The 15084-nt window shown below is 42.3% G+C and overlaps 1 protein-coding gene across 1 annotated transcript in view; it reads left to right on the forward strand.

Moving 5' to 3' along the window:
- LOC123748322 (alpha-2-macroglobulin-like) overlaps positions 1 to 14766 on the forward strand; it is a 289251-nt gene extending 274485 nt beyond the window's left edge. The window contains exons 23-24 of the mRNA XM_069314664.1: positions 10483 to 10884; positions 14288 to 14766. Coding sequence (XP_069170765.1) covers positions 10483 to 10884; positions 14288 to 14323 — 438 coding nt within the window. The 3' untranslated portion in view covers positions 14324 to 14766. The remainder of the gene's footprint in view (positions 1 to 10482; positions 10885 to 14287) is intronic.
- Positions 14767 to 15084: the final 318 nt, after the last annotated feature.

Genomic DNA, 15084 nt, shown 5'->3' on the forward strand with positions numbered 1-15084 from the left:
TGAAATTTTGCAATGTCCAATAGTTTGGACGTTGGGGAACTGAGTCAGGACTTGCACGAAGGTTACTCTGCATCCGGTCCAAACGGAAAACCTTAAAAAAAAATTTGTAAACCAGAGTTTTGAAAACATTGGCAACCTTTTGATACAGAATGAAACTCTTAAACAATAACATATGTCTTGAAAAATAAATCTTCCTCTATGAGACATATCTTTTTAGTTAGTTTAAAAGTTTGCATTTATTGTAATAATGATGCCTTCCTAACATGGCTCATTAAAATAATTTTTTGTTTATGAAATCGTGTAAGTATTTATGCAATATTTATTATAAAACAATCATAATACGCAGTGGCATATCATTTTTATAAAGAGGCTTTATAAGGTAAATATAATAGCAATGCGAAAATCTTTCTATCTGACGTATTTTTATTTTAAATAAATACACTTGGGCGAAAAATATGTCTATTGCCCGCGTGAGCGACTTGGGTGGGCTCTTGCAGATTCTATGTATTTTAATCTCTAAACATTTGAGTGCCAAGAACAACTCTCGTGCAGGCCCGCATTCAGTTCTCGACGTTCAAGCTTTTGCTATAGTAAATGTCTCTAAAAATGAGGCCGTATCTCGCCCTGACCAACTGTTTTTGGCTCAATTGTAACCCATCCAGCCGCAGTCTGCTGGGCAGGACCCAGTGCAGATTTGGAAGGCTTTGGAAATTAAAGCACCGTAAGATTGTGAGTGTTCAAGTCTAGGGGGGACTAAGCATTTTTTTGTGTGAATGTGCAAAGCCCGTGTTTATTTGTGTAAGTTAAAAATTGAGTTTTTGTTTGTGTATAAGAGTTTAGCAATGTGTTTAAGTAAAATTGTGCAACTGTTTTAAGTTTAGGGGGGACTAAGTATTTTGCACGAATGTGAAAGCCCTGGGTTTATTTGTGTAAGTTAAAAATTGAGTTTTTGTTTGTGTATAAGAGTTTAGCAATGTGTTTAAGTAAGATTGTGCAACTGTTTTAAGTTTAGGGGGGACTAAGTATTTTGCGCGAATGTGAAAGCCCTGGGTTTATATGTGTAAGTTAAAAATTGAGTTTTTGTTTGTGTATAAGAGTTTAGCAATGTGTTTAAGTAAGATTGTGCAACTGTTTTAAGTTTAGGGGGGACTAAGTATTTTGCGCGAATGTGAAAGCCCTGGGTTTATTTGTGTAAATTAAAAATTGAGTTTTTGTTTGTGTATAAGAGTTTAGCAATGTGTTTAAGTAAGATTGTGCAACTGTTTTAAGTTTAGGGGGACTAAGTATTTTGCGCGAATGTGAAAGCCCTGGGTTTATTTGTGTAAGTTAAACAAAAAAAAAAATGAGTTTGTTTTTGCGAGCGAGTTTGTTTAAGCATGTGCTATAATTAAAAAACTTCCAAAGTAATGACAGTAATGCCAAAATGAATTCATCTTTTCACTTTTTGAAAGGTGGAGGTGTAACATTTTCTGAAAACCTTTGCGCTTGATATACCACGGCACTGACATAAATGGCAACTGTCGACTTTTAAATTATAACACATGATTTCAAAAAGCATTTCATAGCAACAGATAGTGCCAGTCGATGCGCTATATGAAGTTATTGGGCCCCCACCACAATAGCTGAAAACTATTATGATGTTAAAAAATGAAATTTAATACAGAATACGAGCAGATTCCCAGTACATATTAAATTGCTTAAACAACTCAACTACTTTTCATTATAGTATATTTACGAGTGTCAAATTAATGTTTGGAGTGTCAAACCCAACACAATATGGCTGAGGCCCCACTATTTAAACTTCTTTTCGTATTCTATGAAATATCACAGGTATTGTTAATGCTTGTAATGTTTATAACAAAAGATAGACATACATTTGATGCTATTTTTCATATTAAAATCTAATTGGAGGCCCGAAAAATATATCTATAACATCTATAAACAGGTTAGAACCATACAAAAGCAAGTATGCCTTTTTCACCAGTAATCAACTGAATGCCACAGAAAATGGAATCTTTACTTTAGCTACAGAAAACAGAGCAAAGCCAAGGGGGGATGACTGGAATAAACAGTTTCCAACCTGACTCTTCTCGCACATAAACATGTCTTTCTTGACCTCATTTCAAATTATATAGAGTACTGAAAGCTCATTTTCCATAGCAAATATACTAAGGAACTCATTTTACGACTAGAACGCAAACTAGGACCCCTCATTCAGATTCAAAACACGAGAATTATTGACTGAACATTTCCCCACTATCAAGCACACAGGACTCTTTAAAGCTATCTTAACTTCTTTAAAACCCCAATATGACCCATCTCACATGCAGATCCTGTTCTATGACTCGCCCTTCATGTCAATGTTCCCCACAGTATCATGCAAATTCAAGATAAGGCTTACTACACCTATATATCCAAAATGGTCTTTGTAAGGAATCTTGACACCCCCCCCTTGTATGCTTGACCCCCACTGGGGTTATCCACCTCTGACCATTACAGAAAATGGAGCTGTGCGCAAGGGCTCCCAATACTATTCAGTCATAGCCTCATTAAAGTACTCCAAAAACTTCTATATTCGCTTTCAACTGTGTTTCTTGGTTTGAATCTATTGAACATTCACCCTCTGATCCATTCAAAAGTAAGGGCCCCCAAATTGATACCGTAGTACTCTCGTAACACCCCCGGGACAAATCGTGCATTTTGCTCATGCCATTAAAATACTCCAAAAACGTTTATACGCCTTTCACCAGTGTAATTTTTTTGTTTCCAACTATTGAACATTCATCCTCGGTACCTCTCATAAGTAGAGACCCCCTTCTTGAGGCCCTAGACTCATCTTAAAGCAAAGCGACGAATCGTGCAAGAAAACAGGTTAGGATAGGGCACCAGTTCCTCAGGTATACCCTGGGTGGTGGTCCCCCCGGGACCGCAGGGGGGACCACCACCCCACCACCGCCAGCCAGCCAGGAGCGCGCTGACTGTGCCCTAACCTAACCACCCAAAATAAGAGGGTTGGACGATCTGGCCCGCCAGGGTCAAGTCGGCATGGAAGTGCCCAACCGTTTCTGAAAAATTTTACCTCAATTCGTCTCCTTTTACACTACTTGCTTGTGTCTGTCGCTGTGTGAGTGTATGTGTGTGAGTGTGTCTGTCGCTGTGTGAGTGTATGTGTGTGAGTGTGTCTGTGTACGTGTGTTTGTGGCTGTGTGAGTGTATGTGTATGTGCGTGTGTCTGTCGCTGTGTGAGTGTATGTGTGAGTGTGTCTGTGTACGTGTGTCTGTGGCTGTGTGTGCGTATGTGTGTGCATGTGTCTGTCGCTGTGTGTACGTGTGTCTGTGGCTGTGTGCGTGTGTGTGTGTGTCTGTCTCTGTGTGAGTGTATGTGTGTGCATGTGTCTGTGTACTTGTGTCTGTGGCTGGGTGCGTATGTGTGTGTGTGTGTCTATCGCTGTGTACTCACCTAGTTGTACTCACCTAGTTGTGTCTGCAGGATCGAGCATTGACTCTTGGATCCCGCCTTTCGAGCATCGGTTGTTTACAGCAATGACTCCTGTCCTATTTCCCTATCATACCTGGTTTTAAAATTATGAATAGTATTTGCTTCCACAACCTGTTCCTGAAGTGCATTCCATTTCCCCACTACTCTCACGCTAAAAGAAAACTTCCTAACATCTCTGTGACTCATCTGAGTTTCAAGCTTCCATCCATGTCCTCTCGTTCTGTTACTATTCCGTGTGAACATTTCGTCTATGTCCACTCTGTCAATTCCTCTGAGTATCTTATACGTTCCTATCATGTCCCCCCTCTCCCTTCTTCTTTCTAGTGTCGTAAGGCACAGTTCCCTCAGGCGCTCTTCATACCCCATCCCTCGTAGCTCTGGGACGAGTCTCGTTGCAAACCTCTGAACCTTTTCCAGTTTCATTATATGCTTCTTCAGATGGGGACTCCATGATGAGGCGGCATACTCTAAGACTGGCCTTACGTAGGCAGTGTAAAGCGCCCTAAATGCCTCCTTACTTAGGTTTCTGAATGATGTTCTAACTTTTGCCAGTGTAGAGTACGCTGCTGTCGTTATCCTATTAATATGTGCCTCAGGAGATAGATTAGGTGTTACGTCCACCCCCAGGTCTCTTTCACGTGTCGTTACAGGTAGGCTGTTCCCCTTCATTGTGTACTGTCCCTTTGGTCTCCTATCTCCTAGTCCCATTTCCATAACTTTACATTTGCTCGTGTTGAATTCTAGTAGCCATTTCTCTGACCATCTCTGCAGTCTGTTCAGGTCCTCTTGGAGGATCCTGCAATCCTCATCTGTCACAACTCTTCTCATCAACTTTGCATCATCCGCAAACATCGACATGTAGGACTCTACGCCTGTAAACATGTCGTTAACATATACAAGAAATAGAATTGGTCCCAGCACCGATCCTTGTGGTACTCCACTTGTTACTGTTCGCCAGTCCGACTTCTCGCCCCTTACCGTAACTCTTTGGCTCCTTCCTGTTAGGTAGTTCCTTATCCATTCTAGGACCTTTCCCCCCACCCCCGCCTGCCTCTCGAGCTTGAACAGCAGTCTCATGTGCGGTACTGTATCAAAGGCTTTTTGGCAGTCCAGAAATATGCAGTCTGCCCAACCATCTCTGTCCTGTCTTATCCTCGTTATTTTATCATAGAATTCCAGAAGGTTTGTTAGGCACGATTTCCCTGTCCAGAACCCATATTGATGTTTGTTCACAAACCTAATGTTCTCCAGGTGTGCAACCAGTCGCAGCCTAATTATTCTTTCCAGTATTTTACAGGGGATGCTTGTCAGTGATACAGGTCTGTAGTTAAGTGCCTCCTCCCTATCTCCTTTCTTGAAGATCGGCACGACATTTGCCTTCTTCCAGCAACTGGGCAATTCTCCTGACATAAGTGACTCATTAAAGATCATTGCCAGAGGCACGCTGAGGGCCTGTGCTGCTTCTTTTAGTATCCACGGTGATACTTTGTCTGGTCCAACTGCTTTAGTTGCATCTAGAGTTGTCAACTGTTTCATTACCTCCTCTGCTGTCACCTCTATATCTGATAGTCTTTCATCTAGGGTAACCCCTTCCAACAATGGGACACCGTGTGTGAGTGTATGTGTGTGCATGTGTCTGTGTACGTGTGTCTGTGGCTGTGTGCGTGTGTGTGTCACTGTGTGAGTGTATGTGTGTGCATGTGTCTGTGTACGTGTGTCTGTCGCTGTGTGTGCGTGTGTCTGTCGCTGTGTGAGTGTATGTGTGTGCGTGTGTCTTTCGCTGTGTGTACGTGTGTCTGTGGCTGTGTGAGTGTATGTCTGTGCGTGTGTCTGTCGCTGTGAGTGCGTGTGTCTGTGGCTGCGCGTGTGTATTCAGCTAGTCGTGTTTGCGGGGGTTGAGCCCTGCTCTTTCGGACCGCTTCTCAACTGTCACTCGCTGTGTGTTACACAGTTGAGTTGTTACAACTAATTTTTTCACACACACACACATACACACACACACACACACACACACACACACACACACACACACACACACACACACACACACACACACACACACACACACACACACACACACACACACACACACACACACACACACACACACATACACACACACACACACACGGCCCCAGCATGGAGTATGGAGTATGCGGCCCCAGCATGGAGTATGGAGTATGCGGCCCCAGCATGGAGTATGGAGTATGCGGCCCCAGCATGGAGCCCGTACCATATCAAGCACAAGACGAAGCTGGAAAAAGTTCAGAGGTATGCCACAAGACTGGTCCCAGAACTAAGAGGCATGAGTTACGAGGAAATACTGCGGGAAATGCACCTTGCGTCACTGGAAGACAGAAGAGTGAGGAAAGACATGATCACTACCTACAAAATCCTCAGGGGAATTGGCAGGGTAGACAAGCATAAACTATTCAACACTGGTAGTACGCGAACAAGGGGACACAAGTGGAAACTGAGTACCCAAATGAGCCACAGGGACGTTAGAAAGTACTTTTTCAGTGTCAGAGTAGTTAACAGGTGGAATGCATTAGGCAGAGATATGGTGGAGGCAAACTCCATACACAGTTTTAAATGTAGATATGATAGAGCCCAGTAGGCTCTGGAATCTGTACACCAGTTGATTGACAGTTGAGAGGCGGGCCCAAAGAACCAAAGCTCAACCCCCGCGAGCACAATTAGGTGAGTACACACACACACACACACACACACACACACACACACACACACTCACACTCACTCGGGACCAAAGAGCCAGAACTCAACCCCCGCAAACACAACTAGGTGAGTACACACTCACACATGATTTTTGGATTGCCAAAAAGCCTTTGATACAGTACCACACAAGAGACTAATGAAAAAGCTGGAGATGCAGGCTGGAGTGAAAGAGAAGGTACTCCATTGGATAAAGGAGTACCTAAGCAACAGGAGACAGCGAGTCAATGTGAGGGGTGAGGTCTCAGATTAGCGAGACGTTACAAGTGGAGTACCGCAGGGGTCAGTCCCTGGACTTATACTGTTTCTGATATATGTAAATGATCACCCAGAGGGTATAGAATCGTTTCTCTGAATGTTTGCTGATGATGTAAAAATCATGAGGAGGACTGAAACAGAGGATGATAGGAGGCTACAAGATGATCTAGACAGACTGAGTGAATGGTCCAACAAATGACTGCTAAAGTTCAACCCGAGTAAATGTAAAGTTATGAAACTAGGCGGTAGAAACAGGAGGCCAAACACAGGATACAGAATAGGAGATGAAGTACTTAATGAAACCGACAGAGAGAAAGATTTAGTTTATGTCTCACCAAACCTGTCTCCTGTAGCCCACATAAAGAGAATAACGTCTGCGGCATATGCGAGGCTGGCTAACTTCAGAACAGCATTCAGGAACCTGTGTAAGGAATAGTTCAGAATCTTGTATACCACATATGTAAGACCAATCCTGGAATATGCAGCCCCAGCATGGAGTCCGTACCTTGTCAAGCACAAAACGAAGCTGGAAAAAGTTAAAAGCTATGCCACTAGACTAGTCCCAGAACTAAGAGGTATGAGTTACGAGGAAAGACTGTGGGAAATACACCTTAAGACACTGGAAGACAGAAGAGTAAGGGGAGACATGATCACTACCTACAAAATCCTCAGGGGAATCGACCGGGTAGACAAGGATAAACTATTCAACACTGGTGGTACGCGAACAAAGGGACACAGGTGGAAACTGAGTACCCACATGAGTCACAGAAACGTTAGAAAAAACCTTTTCAATGTCAGAGTAGTTAACGGATGGAATGCATTAGGCAGTGATGTGGTGGAGGCTGACTCCATACACAGTTTCAAATGTAGATATGATAGAGCCCAGTAGGCTCTGGAATCTGTACACCAGTTTATTGACAGTTGAGAGGCGGGACCAAAAAGCCAAAACTCAACCCCCGAAAGCATGTAAGTACAAATAGGTGAGTACAGCCAAAGAAATACGCTCACACTGATAAAACCAACGGGTTGGTTCCCATTTCCGGCCTTAATATCACTCATATTGTTTACAATATCCTCTATTCCTGCTCCCGGATATCAAGACCATAACTTGTTCCCTCCATCCCGGGCACAAAATGTTCTACCCAAATACCTCACCTGGGAATCACCCACAACAAAATTCCCTTCCTTCCTTCACCGGCGCTCCCTCCGTTGACTTACTTTTCGGGTGAACTGCGGGCTTCCTACGGGATATTAGAATGACCTTACTTTAATCCCTCTCCTTCTATGCAATATTTCTTCCTCTTTATCCTACAGCTTTGATCGTGTTCTTGTGTAAATCATTACTTAATGTTTAACTTAAAATCATCTACCTCTCCTGTTTCATAGCAGGAACCGTTTACGAACCGTTCTGCTGGAACGGTTCAACAGGAATATACTTTGACAGTTTCTAGCAGCAGCTCAAATTCACAGCGGGTGTGCAATTTTTGTTAACATTGTTGTTTATATTCCATCTTGCTACTGCAATTAGTATTTTTGTACAAATTAACTGGTTAAGTGGTAATCAATGAGCAAATTAATAAACAAACATTGAAGATATTAAAGTCCCCAGGGCCAGAATAGTACTCACCTAGTTGTACTCACCTAGTTGTGTTTGCAGGGGTTGAGCTCTGGCTCTTTGGTCCAGCCTCTCAACCGTCAATCAACAGGTGTACAGATTCCTGAGCCTATCGGGCTCTGTCATATGTACACTTGAAACTGTGTATGGAGTCAGCCTCCACCACATCACCCCCTAATGCATTCCATTTGTCAACCACTCTGACACTAAAAAAGTTCTTTCTAATATCTCTGTGGCTCATTTGGGCACTCAGTTTCCACCTGTGTCCCCTTGTGCGTGTTCCCCTTGTGTTAAATAGACTGTCTTTATCTACCCTATCAATCCCCTTCAGAATCTTGAATGTGGTGATCATGTCCCCCCCTAACTCTTCTGTCTTCCAGCGAAGTGAGGTTTAATTCTCGTAGTCTCTCCTCGTAGCTCATACCTCTCAGCTCGGGTACTAGTCTGGTGGCAAACCTTTGAACCTTTTCCAGTTTAGTCTTATCCTTGACTAGATATGTACTCCATGCTGGGGCTGCATACTCCAGGATTGGCCTGACATATGTGATATACAAAGTTCTGAATGATTCTTTACACAAGTTTCTGAATGCCGTTCGTATGTTGGCCAGCCTGGCATATGCCGCTGATGTTATCCGCTTAATATGTGCTGCAGGAGACAGGTCTGGCGTGATATCAACCCCCAAGTCTTTTTCCTTCTCTGACTCCTGAAGAATTTCCTCTCCCAGATGATACCTTGTATCTGGCCTCCTGCTCCCTACACCTATCTTCATTACATTACATTTGGTTGGGTTAAACTCTAACAACCATTTGTTCGACCATTCCTTCAGCTTGTCTAGGTCTTCTTGAAGCCTCAGACAGTCCTCTTCTGTTTTAATCCTTCTCATAATTTTAGAATCGTCCGCAAACATTGAGAGAAATGAATCGGTACCCTCCGGGAGATCATTTACATATATCAGGAACAAGATAGGACCGAGTACAGAGCCCTGTGGGACTCCACTGGTGACTTCACGCCAATCGGAGGTCTCACCCCTCACCGTAACTCTCTGCTTCCTATTGCTTAGATACTCCCTTATCCACTGGAGCACCTTACCAGCTACACCTGCCTGTCTCTCCAGCTTATGTACCAGCCTCTTATGCGGTTAGTGTTAGCCAGAGCTTGTAAAAGAGCTTGCAGAGCCCCTATCTTGCTTATTGAATAAATGGTTAGAGTCTAGCAGAGTTCAGGAGCCGGGGAGGGTTGCTTATGAAGTTCTCATATTCAAGAATGGAAATAGATTTCTTGCAATGGACATTGCAAGAAATCATTGTCCAATTAGCTTAATATTCAATGTAGGTACATTGCTTGAACTGATAGTCACAAAATTCATTTGTTCGTCTTTAAAGACATGGATTAATAAATGAAACACAATGTAGTTTCACTGAGAACAGACCATGTTTCGCTAAATTACTTTCACTCCTGTCTTGTTTATTTTAAGCAGTTTATTACAAAGAATATCTGGGGGGGGGTCATGATTAGTAGAAATTTAAAGCCAAACAATTTGTATATAAATGTATGATTTATGCAGTACAGTTTTGGTCATCATACTTTAGGATTAACATCAATTCACTAGAACGAGTTCAGCGAAGGATAACTAAGTTTATCCCACAAACTAGAAACATTCCATATTAAGAAAGGTTGAAAAACTTAGTTTACATTCGGTAGAAAAGTGAAGAGTTAAGAGTGACAGAAAAGAGTGGGCATAACAGGAAGGATAGTAATAAGGTATTAAATATTTAAACACAAAATACAAAATGAAGTAATAAATATAAATTGAATGAGTTTAATTTGAGAAAAGACCTGGGTAAATACTGGTTTGAAAACAGAGTTGTTGATTTGTGGAACAAATTACCAGGGTCACATAATACACGTGGGATACCTTGATTGTTTCAAGCGTAGGATAGACATAGATAGATGAGGTTGGGTGGATATAAACTGGAGCTGCCACGAGTAAGGCAATAGTCCTTCTGCAGCGTCCTTAATTCTTGTTCTCATGTTCATAAAGGTGGTATTGACTGCCAGCTTCTCATGGTGGAAGTTGGTGTGTACGAGGCCAAAGGTTCATAAAGGTGGTATTGACTGCCAGCTTCTCATGGTGGAAGTTGGCGAGTATGAGGCCAAAGGTTCATAAAGGTGGTATTGACTACCAGCTTCTCATGGTGGAAGTTGGCGAGTATGAGGCCAAAGGTTCATAAAGGTGGTATTGACTGCCAGCTTCTCATGGTGGAAGTTGGCGTGTACGAGGCCAAAGGCAAGCCAAGTAATGAGCTACGATATTGTAACAATTGACATGCAGGCTTAGTGCATTCTGATAATTATTGCATTAACAATTTGTTTCAGGCTGTTCTGCGGTACAACATTCCTGAGGCTGAGGCGAGTGACGCCTTCGACATGACCGTCAACACAAACACCGTGCCGGATGACAAGTGCGTGACCAAGCGCATCACTGTGTGCGCCTCCTACCGCCTCCCGGACGGCAAGTCCAATATGGCCGTCATTGAGGTCAATCTCATTTCCGGTTACATCCCAGAGAAAGATGATCTGAAGGAACTTCTTAAAAAGGATAAAAATATAAAGCGATATGATGTAGATGGCAGCAAGATAGCTTTCTATATTGAAGAATTAATTGCTAAAGACACTTGTGCAAACTTCCGTGTAATAAGAGACATAGAGGTGGAGGAGGTCAAGCCCGGCACAGTGCGTCTCTATGACTACTATCAGCCAGAGTTCCAGATCTCAAAGGTCAGTCCATCGTTCCAGGTTGTCTTTCCTTCCTCATCTTTCCTCAACAACAAAATGCTATTGTTTATTCTGCTAAATATTTATAACTTAAATATAAAAAAATGTAATTAAATGAATTGACTTTCTGATAGAATATAATTTTTTGTAATAATTAAATTTGTCTTATTTAAAATGTATTGCATCACATTTTTATTACTAGAATAGTTTCCAGTTTCAGTACAAATTGATTTTGCTCTGTAGCTTTTGAACTATTCATGTGTTCTTTCATAGCACTCCTACGTTATAGCTAGACCGAAATTGTACTTACAGATCTCTTAGAGCTTATGTATAATTATGGGTTGAATGTAACGAAATGGCCCTTTTTGGGCAGCCTAAATAGCTTGCCAGGCTCCGGCACTACTGACCCGTCACACCTCTGGACTTGTTCCCACCCACCCAGACACAGGAAAATAATCTGGTGAGCTCATAGTGGCGAGAGGGATCCTAGAGCAACCTCATAATCGGTAAATACTGCCCAGGAAGTACTTGTGAACGAAGACAAATTGAGTGTCATTATGAGAGAGAACAGGAAACAAGGGAAGAAGTAGGTTGCCGAATGCCAACATACTACGAGCCGCCTTAAAGCAGCCCCGAACAACACAGGGAACAACTACAGGAACAGGGAGCAAACGAGGCCGCCCAAACAAGCGAATTTCATGACTTTAAATGTTTGATTTCTGGGCTGGTCTTCGGTAGCTTTCCGGAGCAAATACCCAACAACGCCTTACAAATACAAATATTTATTCAGGTAAAGTACATACATACAAGGTGAGATACAAAAGTTGATGGATTTATAGATAGAGCTAGTACATACAATGCCTAAAGCCACTATTACGCAAAGCGTTTCGGGCAGACTTAGTGACGAAAACCAACTTTGAACTGCAAGAGAGAGTAATAAAGAAGCACAAAGATGAAAGGCTGGCCAGTGAGGGGTGAGAGGCCGGGACCACAGAGCTTGGGGGGAAGAACAGCTGATAAAGGTATCCCAGCTCTACAGACAAGGCAAGGGACTAGCAATATGCAACAGATAACGAGAAGCCAACACTGTAATAGCGTCTTTAACCCACAGCTCGAAAGTGTACAGCACACAGCTCTAAATATCTTACTATCACACCTAGACAGTGGCTTGTATGAGGGAAAGATCACAACACTGTCTGCAGGTATCAGTATAGTAGAGGACAAGGTCACCTGACACAACCTGACCTATACCCAACATGTAAACATTAGCGCATCAAAAAGTGTGACTGTTATTCTCAAGGACCGACAGACGCTCGCCACATAATTCCTGAACTGACTCTAACTGTTTCAGTGAATATCGTAAATAAAACAATTTATGGTGTTTGACCTCCACAAACGGAAAGAGGAGGAGTAGAGATGTTCTCTATTGAAACCCTAACCCCCCTCCTCCACACATAAGGGAGGAAGGATGGGTACAAAGGCCCTTTATAAAAACCTTGATCCCCCAATAAAAGTTGGGGGGGGGGGGTTGATGGGATAGCATCTTGATGGGGTTTGATGATGGGAAAGTTTGATTCGATGGAAAACGAACTCCCATCGTTTCACAAACAATGGACGAACTCAGAGGAAGGGACTAGGCTTCTACAATACCGTCACTTACCCCACAAGAATCCTCCGCTAATATGTCAGAAACAGCAGAAGTCTGAGGCCAAGGTTGTTTAATAACCCTTATCAAAGGTGGTGGCAGAGGCAAGTACAGATGCCAGCCGATCTCCCAGCCCCAGACAGTAAAACTAAGAATTTAACTCAAGTCAGCATACCAAAACCTCAGTATTCTCAAAAAAGAGGAGGCTCGCCTCCCACAGTGTTGACCACAATTGAAGACCTGCAAAAGCCGAAACCTTGAGGTGTCTGGATGGAGTACAGAAAGTGTCTGATGCTGTCATCCTGGAGGGCGGCTCAGCCAACACAGGCAAATAGCAACAACAAATTTTGCATCCCTGAAAGCTGCAAGCAGCATTAACCGAGTTAATTCAGCTTGCATTAACGAATCAAATGATACAGAAAATCCCAAAACATACAAAACATTATTATGAAAAATGTTTGGTTAACCAGCCACCCAATCCCAATGGGAACTATATGGGTGATTCATTAATAAACGTCCAGACGCACCGGACACAAGGGGAGCGTGGGCCAACTCAAGAACGTACAAACGAGGAAAAAGTAGACGGTTCCACTGATATCAATCCCACGAATCCATATCGTCCACTCAAGTGGAATCGTATAAACGAGCAAGATACATCGTTACACAGGGCACGACGAAGCACGAATATACTGAAAACATAACAAAATATGCACACAAGGCACACCTACTTGACTTGTGGTCACTTAATAGAACAACATCCTGCTTTCTCTTGTCCAAACTGCGTTGTCCATGTCCAGCCTTAAACCTCCTTGTCGATGGCCCTGATTTTCTAGCTGTTCGTGTGTCTTAATTTCCTAATCTCTCTAGGAGTCGTTGTCTCTGATTACAATCCTTGGTGAATTCGATACCTATGATATCATTCACCTTAGGCCCCCTTCTGTTTTCGTATTGGCATCTTGAGTGATATCATGCTCCGTTTGAAAATCTTGCAACACAGACGGTGCTACATTGACTTCTGGCTTGGCGCCTTCTTTGATAATTATTTGTGTGCACAAGGACATTTAGAATCTCCCCTCAACAAGTCTGGGTTGAGGAACCAAGTATTATTCAGACACCGGGGCAATTGAAGCCCACACTATAAGACGATAGCTCTGCTGCAGAAACAGGAAACCAGCTGATGTCAGGGAAGATAAATCTGAAATACATTCAGGGCGAACTACATCCTTCCTATCTTCTTTCTTCTTAACTGAACCACAATCGTGAAAAGTAATGACAAATAAAACTAAGGAAGCTATCTGCCCCCACCCCATAAGATAAAGACAAAATATGTCCCAAGTAACGTTAACTCCTCCTATGTTAAACAACAATGATGGTCTTTACAAAGAGAGTCATGGGGCCAGCCATGTGAGTCAACCGGACTCGCAAGTGAAACAAACACTAAGCTGACTTTAGCTGCCATTTGGTGATGCTCTTGGATACTAATGCAAGTTATCTTGACATTGGCAAATTACCGTACTCTTCTTCCATCGTTTTTCCCTTATCAAGGTATGTAGTTTGTTTTGCTGATTGTCTAATTTGCTATACTGTCTGAAAACTCTGGTGCAGCGAGGAGTTTGTAAAAAATGGTAGACGTTGCTGTGAAAGGTGAGAAGCAATAGGTGAAAGAGGTGCAACTGGTTCAGGAGACTAAACTTTATTATTTATATGGTCGTAGTTTACCACAACCAAAATATTAATGTATATTTTCTTCTCTCATTGCAGAGCTACACGCTTCCTCCTCCAACTGAGTGCCGCTAGGACATACACTTCTGATAATATTCCTAGTATACTAAAATGATGCTAGGATCAATAGCTTGTGCTGGGATAACAGCTGATGCTAGGACTGACATTCATTCATTCATAAATGTCTAGAAGATTCCAACGTTGCAAAAGTAGTGGACTATGTTAACGAACACATCCGACTTCATCCTACAGTTATCATCTCTCCGTTATTATCTGTTTGCCTTGCGATAATGTTTGCCTATAATTTTATTACCAATCAAAAGGGACATATGTCAGTTACTTGTGTATGTATTATCTCGTGTCCTTTTTGGTTATTGTGCATTTTAATTTTCCATCGCTAATGAAAAGTCTGTTTACATGTGCGTATATCAGCAGTATCAGTTGTGTGTATTCTGAGTGAGAGTAAACATGTGCCTTATTGTTTGCAACTGGAACAATTAAACAGTTTTTGTCAAAAAATAGTATAATCCTTCTCCGGAAAAGCCATTTATTGTACATTACTCCTCTAGTTTTTGGCAACCACGGCAAGTCTTTCCATTTGCTCCGATCCTGTGCTGTCTTAACCCTTTGCAGGTATAAGGCTAAATATTTGTTGCAGCCAAAATCGAGAATATTGAGATTTGTAGTTTTGTCACTGACCTATAGAGAGAAACCTGGTGTTTCCATCTGTACCAGTGAACTTAATCCTACTTGGAACTTTAGTCGAAATAGTTGATGAAGAGGTGTTGTAATTTTAGAGTAAGAGGTACAGATTTTTGGTCAAGTCAAGACTAAAG

The sequence above is a fragment of the Procambarus clarkii genome, chromosome 79 (genome assembly GCF_040958095.1).
Source record: "Procambarus clarkii isolate CNS0578487 chromosome 79, FALCON_Pclarkii_2.0, whole genome shotgun sequence".
NCBI classification, from domain to species: Eukaryota; Metazoa; Arthropoda; class Malacostraca; order Decapoda; family Cambaridae; genus Procambarus; species Procambarus clarkii.